Genomic DNA, 7,592 nt, shown 5'->3' with positions numbered 1-7,592 from the left:
AGCCTCTATAGCAATATTTTTTCAAGTACTTCACTCAGTTTCTGAGTGCTTGAGTGCTTTCATTTTTATTTTGGGCAAATTTCCAAACAAGAAACTCGCCTACACAATACACTATATACATTAAAAAAAAAATGTTGATCATGGTGGTATTGGCATTTACTATTATTCCAAGATGTAAATAACAACATAAATTCAAATAATAAAAACAATCATTTATGAAATACCAACGTCAACAGGTGACACATGATATGTGATGGACTCAGGTCAAAGGTCGTATTAATTCTTTGAAAATCAGGGTTAAAGAACTATACTTCTCCCCTCAGTCTTATTTCATTTTTAGACCACCTTTATGAGCAGTTCTTTGACGCACGTAGGCCTAAATTTTAATAACCTGCAAAAAAAAACTAGGCCTTATAATGTCAAAAGATTTTGATATACTATTTTAAATAGGCAAATGTGATACTTATAGGCAAAATTGTATAATAAATAGCATTATTTCCAACAATACCGTAGTCCCAAATAAATGGCAAGACGTCAGAAGGACCAAAGTTTAAACAATATAGAAAATATGCAATAATCAATGTTCATTTGTGTACAGTATTTTCACATAAGTTAAAACCCTAACCTAATTAAGGTTTTAGTTGTGACATTTAGTAGTAGGGTCACAATTACAGCATTCAGCCCCTCCCTAGAGGGGGGTTCTTTTGATTTTCTCATGACTTTGATCTATTTAAAGAATTTCACCCTAAAATTAGTATTCTCCCAAGATTATATTAATTGAATGATAAAGGGTCGGACATTAGACAAACAGAGGATTATATTTATAATCGAAGGTTAAATAATAATATAATTTTACATGTGAAATCTCTTGTGGAATTTCAATTAAATTCTATCAATTTTATTACCTTAATTTAATACTATGACATTTTGTTTATAGCTTTAATGAAGTCAGTGGTATGTCACTTGGCACTGTTCCCTCTATTATAGTATCTATGAACGTTGAATACCTTAGAGGGCCACTCTTGTGTCTTGGTCTCTTCACAATTGGATATGGCCTCCACAACTGATTCCAAGACCTGTCAAAACCCTTTTGTGAATTTGTGAGTGGAAATCTAAATCAAACAAAACATATTTGCTTTATACTGGCATTAGATTTTAACCTATATACTGAAATGAAAGGTTAAACTTTGCTGCTTTATAGGGAATTGTTTACCTTGGATAAAATTACATGCAAGACAATTTAAGATTTTGGGGTTGATATTAATAATTCATGTAAGATTTACAATTACTAAACAATTTGAACGTGTCAAATATGTTCTTTTTATCGGACTATATTCTGCTTAGTGCTATTATTGATTAGTCATCAAATATTAAAACAAGGCTAACACAAATTCAATTGATAAAATAGTAATATAATACTTGTGACCCAACAAAGTGCCTGTTTAATATAGGGGTCTCTCCATGTTAAATATGTCTCTCATTCATTCACAGGAAATTTAGAGTGTCCAGAATAGGGGTTCAAGTCATAGGAAAGTGACCTCTTAATTGCAATACCCCTCAATATTTCCATGGGAAAGTATCTTCAAAAATAGGAATGCTCACTGAATAATTTATGGTTGACCTTAATTTTAAACATAATAAATTTCCCCTCATTTCTTTCATAGGAAAAGTGTTATATAACCTTTAAAATAGAACTGGTTATTGGAATCTAGCAGAAACATACATGTTGTAAACAGTCCTACATTTTTCACAACACCCAATCCAACACTTTGACATCCACATACATGCAATACACATGTCCTTTGTTGTTTTTCATTCAGTCGTATATAACAAAAAATTATTGTAGACCTATTGAGGACAGGTGGCAGTTTGAGCGCCAGACCACATGTATTGTACAACATAAATCACAATTATTACTCGTTTGGAACTAAATGAACTTAGCTAGGTCACAATGGTGACAAAGTTTAAATAAATTAAATAATATTATTTTGGATTGTGTCCAAGATTTTCTACACCTTTTTCTGTTTTTTATTGGCTATATAAAAAAAACAACATCAAAATAATACCTAAAATCTACTCTCTATTATTATTACATGATTCTTGATCTTTGTCTCAGTATCATATGCAAATTTTGTAATACAGTATCCATATGTATCACATGTCAACTGTATCATAGGTCATAAGCCTAACTTTGCATAATATATTCAATTTTTTTTATTCAATTTATAAAAAATTGAATAAAAAAAATTGAATATATTATACAAAGTTATCATGTGTATCACATGTTAACTGTATCATAGGTCATAAGCCTAACTTTGCATAATATATATGTGATACATGTGACAGTGTATTACAGAATTTCCCTATGATACTGGACATATAATAATATTATATGGCAATAGGCATACAGTACAGATAATCTGGTGAGATGAATGAAATAAAATGCCAATGAATGCTGCGGTGATGTCTAGACTCTATAATAATTATAATTTATAATTTAAATAAGTCATTAGCTTGGAAAACAAAGTTAATTAAATAATTCCGTTATTAGATATTTTGTTGATTATTTAAAAATGAAAGAAAGTTATTTGACGAAATTCAAGTTTTTTAACTTTTTATGAAATATAGATGGCGCTAGACAAAATTCAAATTTTACCCATAAAAACGTCTGATAAATTTAATACTACTGTATTCAATTATTATTTCCATAGAATACGAAATACAGTTATGAATAATAAATTATGAAGTATGCATTAATAGGATGTTCAACATCAAGGCTCAAGCCCGGGCTCAAGCTAAATCGCTATAAATGTAATTTTGACTGAAGCTGTCGTGTGCGTCACGTGCTGTGTGAGCCAGGCGCGTGAGATGATTTAGTCTTCCTCTAACGTGGCCGGGCCTCGCTCGGGACGGTGTGGCTCATACCTTACACAGGCTCTCATAATTATCCATTTCCTACTGTCTGACTGTCTAAATTAGACCTTTTACATTAAACCATGGATTTTGATGATGTATTTTATACCGTATAGGCCTATAGGCCTACTGTATATATATATATATATAAAATGAACAATATTATCTACCCAATAACGAAATTTCTTTCAAAAGCCTCTTCGATTTAAGTTTTCGAACTTTCCTCCCAAAGACTTTTTAAAAAAACTTAAAAACTTAAAAGTTGTATGAAACTCCTATGGTGCCTTTATGGAACATTTCAGAGTATATGGTAGCACCACTCCCCACAAAGGTTGGTTGTATAATCCTGTTATTTCCTGAACTTAGACTATCCATTGGATTATTTGTATGTACAGTACTCGGTCTTAAACTATAAGAGCTTTGATTTCATCTTAAAGGACCAATACAATCGCACCTCCAGTACTGCGCATAATGTTGGTAAATGCACCTTTATAGAAAGCTGTTGAGCCTTCTTGTTGAGCAGTCTTCTTCCAGCAATGCAATGTATTCTTGTACATTTTATCTTTGCGACCAGACTGCATCATCATACGACGTCGAACCGTGTCGAAGGGGTACGCCATGATTCCTGAAGTAATGACGGTAGATTGAGCGATGATCCATTTGTTAAAGATGTTACCCTTATACGGAATAGCTCCTTTAGCCGTATCATACAATCCAAAGTAAGCTGCACGGTAGATAATCATGCATTGAAAAGACGCAGAAAAACCTCTGTAAAGACCCAAGTATCCATCGGATCTGTAAATTGAAGCAAGGCAGTTTCCCAATCCGGTGAATTGACGGCCAGACTCTTTTCCGACATCGGTTGCTAAACGAGTACGAGCAAAGTCCAATGGGTATACAAAAACTAGAGATGTACCACCAGCTGCTCCACCAGAGGCCAAGTTACCCAAAAAAAACTTAAAGAATTGCTTATTCTTATCAACACCTCCAATGAAAATCTGCTTGTATTTGTCTTTGAAGGCGAAATTGAGAGCTTGTGTTGGGAAGTATCTGATGACGTTTGTCAGGTTACCTCTCCATATAATGAGAAAAACCCTTGATCCTTAGTAACACGTGAAAAACAATCGACGATACCTTTGTATTGTTGGTTGGTGGCAATTTGCTCTGAGGCCGCCTGAAGCTAAAAATAAAATATACAATATGAGTAATTAACAATACGCACCATCTTAGGGAAATTTGAACTTATTTCACAATGTTGGATCCGTTACTTTACTAACGGGTAAAATGTTCGAATCCGTTTACTGACTAAACTATTAAATATCAATAATTATAAATATTCAAAATGTCAGTTTCCAATCTGTAATTACCTGCAGAAGAAGCTTAACTCTATCAATAGGTGCTATCACCGTCTTTGATATAGCGGCAGCAATTCCTCCTGCCACCGAATCTTTCGCAAAAGAAACTGCCTGGTCTTGTACTGTTGTCGACATCTCGTGGTGTAGGCCTACTCGAATAGTTAATATAACTGCACCTCAAGTTTTAACGTCCACTTATATTTCTCAATACTACTGCAGAACCAGTAAGAATAACAAGTTTAGCGGTATTAGTAGGTTTGATGACTTTTTTGTGGAAGTACAAGGCTTGAATTTTCGACTTGTTACCTTTTGCTGTTCAATGTTAAAACAAATTTCACGACAAATGGCAAAGGCGCTTAAATAACCAGTACTGTTGATGTAATCTAACTTGGACTAACACAGACGTAGGCCTACTGGGTAAAATCCGGTTGACAGAAGCCATTAAATATACACAAATTACTTATTTATTATATTATGCATATTTATCTTTATTTTGAGCACCTTTTATTGTTGGATCTTTAATAACTTTATGGTTATTTATTATCATATTAGGCCCATCTGTGTTTTGTTTATATTCATTAAATAAAAATGGAGTGGCTTATGGTCTGATAATACAAGGTTCAACCCGTGGTTTGTTTACAAATAAAGAAAATGATTACAATAAACTAAAATTAACATAAATAATGATAATGTTTTAAATGGAAAGAATATTTTTTACTGACGGTTCTATAAAATAGGACATACTGGCATTGAAATGAATATATAATTTATAAAACATTCATTTTTATTTACACATGCTGTTATTCAACAGTAAATCTTTATTCAATAGTAATAGACATACAGTTCTATAGCACAATTTCGGGTTCCTTTTGTGCTAACACATTTAATAGTCATTTATAGTTCAAGGTGAGGAAAACACTCTTCCCCTTCTTTTTTATTCAAATGGTTTTTAATAAGTAAGATCTCATTTTCTGGCAACCGACAGAAGTAAAACTCTTTAAATGTTCAGCAACAAGGCATTGGTATTTTCGTTATCATGCATCTCCCCCACTCCGGGTTAAAGCCGCTATGTCGTGTGTACATACATTTTAAAGTAAAACACTATCGCAGCATGATATCATGCCAATTATAACGAATATATAATATTCAATTCAACATAAACAAACAAACATGAAAGACTTGTCCGAGAGTTTACGGTGTTGCCCTAAACTATAAGAGCTTTGATTTCATCGTAAAGGACCAATACAATCGCACCTCCAGTACTACGCATCAGGTTAGTAAAAGCACCCTTAAAGAAAGCTGTTGAGCCTTCTTGTTGAGCAATCTTCTTCCAGCAATCCAATGTATTCTTGTACATTTTATCTTTGCGGCCAGACTGCATCATCATACGACGTCTGACGGTATCAAATGGATACGAGATGATTCCTGAAGCCGTGGCAACAGATTGAGCGATGACCCACGAGTAAAATATGTTGACCTTGTACGGAATAGATCCTTTAGCCGTATCATACAACCCGAAGAAAGCTGCACGGTAGATAATGATGCCTTGTAAAGACGTAAAGAAGCCTCTGTAAAGACCCAAGTATCCATCAGATCTGTAAATTGAAGCAAGGCAGTTTCCCAATCCGGTGAATTGACGGGCAGACCCTTTTCCCACGTCGGTTGCCAAACGAGTACGAGCAAAGTCCAATGGGTATACAAAAACAAGAGAGGTGCCACCGGCTGCTCCACCGGAGGCCAAGTTACCCAAGAAAAACTTAAAGAATTGCTTGTTCTTATCAACACCTCCAAGGAAAATCTGCTTGTATTTGTCTTTGAAGGCGAAATTGAGAGCTTGTGTTGGAAAGTATCTGATGACGTTTGTCAGGTTACCTCTCCATAATGAGAAAAATCCTTGCTCTTTAGTAACACGTGAAAAACAATCGACGATGCCTTTGTATTGTTGGTCAGCAGCAATTTGCTTTGAGGCCGCTTGAAGCTAAAAACAAGTAACATAAATAATATGTTTTTGTATACTACAGTACGGTAATAGTTTTTAAGGAGAGAAGATGATTTTGATGATGTAGAATCGGCGGTGGATATTGTATCGTATACAGTACAACACATGTTGTAGTCCCCAGAATTCATTATGCTTTTCCAATTTATAATTCACTAATTTACTAACGTTAACGTAGTATATATCTAGGCCTACACTGTAATAGTTCTATAAATAAACTGTCAATTCATATACCCATATACGACATTTCAGGTCATATTATAATGCAATTACCTGTAGAAGAAGCTTTACTCTCTCAATGGGTGCTACCACTGTCTTTGATATAGCAGCAGCAATTCCCCCTGCCGCTAAATCTTTAGCAAAAGAAATGGCTTGATCTTGAACGGTTTTCGACATCTTGGAAGTTCGACTGGAATGGTTCTTACTGCAACCGGAGATAGTATAATATAAACATTTCACAATAGGCTACTATTGCGAAACTAGTAAAGAACAAAGTCCATTTTTTATTTAGCAGTATTACTCACAACAACCGAAATAGTAGGTACCGGTATACTGTATTTTCCGAGGAAAGAAGCTTGGATTGTCGACTTGTTACCATTGTGGTATTATGTTATAAAAGAAGAGCCCGCATGTCGCCCGAAGGTTACACGCTAATCACACGCGGTACATTAGCAATGTTTCTTTATTAAATAAAAGAATTTGATATAACGACGGGTGATTGCTAAACACATAAAGCCAAGTCAATAAACTATAAATAGCCTGTTTTAATTATGCATATTAATCTTGTTTGTGAGCTGCTTACATCTTTGTATCTACACAGGCCATTGAGATAATAGTAGTAGGCACTAGAATACTCGTGTTGATACCGAATCCTTACGATATTCATTTATCTTCATAAAAGATAAAATAGAAAGTTGCCGAAGCGAATCTGAAACAAAAATGCGGAAAAGGCACGGACATTTGAGGAACTTATAGAGGTGTCACTTAGTGCTCCTCCTCCCATCATCAGGGGGAAAGGTCAACCCAAAGCTAAAAGAAAATGTCGTATTTTTATATTATATTTGCGCCACTCCTTTAGGCAGTTATATTCAAGAGAACGGAAACATTAGGAAACAGTTACCATGCGGTAGCTTATAGTTTACTACGGCTGAAAAAAATTGGTATTTGGAAACAAGGACTGAGCATGCGCACACCACAAAGTACGTCTGGGGAAAATGAGAAATGATGAATATTGAGATGCATGTGGAGACGGTAGGTATCGTGAGATGAGCGGCGTTTTTTGTAATATTACTTGTTTTATAGTGAAACAAATACTGATCCTATGCCCT

The 7,592-nt window shown here is 34.5% G+C and overlaps 1 protein-coding gene and 1 pseudogene across 1 annotated transcript; both read right to left on the bottom strand.

The window, feature by feature from the left end:
* Nucleotides 1–3,317: 3,317 nt before the first annotated feature.
* LOC140057625 (ADP,ATP carrier protein-like) lies at nucleotides 3,318–4,403 on the bottom strand (annotated as a pseudogene).
* Nucleotides 4,404–4,788: 385 nt separating this feature from the next.
* On the bottom strand, nucleotides 4,789–6,698 carry LOC140056290 (ADP,ATP carrier protein-like). The gene is made up of 2 exons (XM_072101614.1): nucleotides 6,538–6,698; nucleotides 4,789–6,246 (listed from the first exon to the last, which is right to left on the bottom strand). The coding sequence occupies exons 1-2, from the start codon at nucleotides 6,658–6,660 to the stop codon at nucleotides 5,473–5,475; spliced, it is 897 nt and encodes a 298-aa protein (XP_071957715.1). The 5' UTR covers nucleotides 6,661–6,698; the 3' UTR covers nucleotides 4,789–5,472.
* Nucleotides 6,699–7,592: the final 894 nt, after the last annotated feature.

The sequence above is a fragment of the Antedon mediterranea genome, chromosome 8 (assembly GCF_964355755.1).
Source record: "Antedon mediterranea chromosome 8, ecAntMedi1.1, whole genome shotgun sequence".
In the NCBI taxonomy this organism is placed as follows: domain Eukaryota; kingdom Metazoa; phylum Echinodermata; class Crinoidea; order Comatulida; family Antedonidae; genus Antedon; species Antedon mediterranea.
Note: the sequence above shows the minus strand (reverse complement) of the source record. Positions and strands in the feature narration are given on the sequence as shown.

Bases quoted from the DNA above. Each gene is read 5' to 3' on its own strand.
- LOC140056290 (XM_072101614.1), bottom strand. From the start codon at position 6,660: ATGTCGAAAACCGTTCAAGATCAAGCCATTTCTTTTGCTAAAGATTTA. The intron at 6,247-6,537 runs GTAATTGCATTA...ACTTGTTTTTAG, and splicing joins GAGTAAAGCTTCTTCTACAG to CTTCAAGCGGCCTCAAAGCA.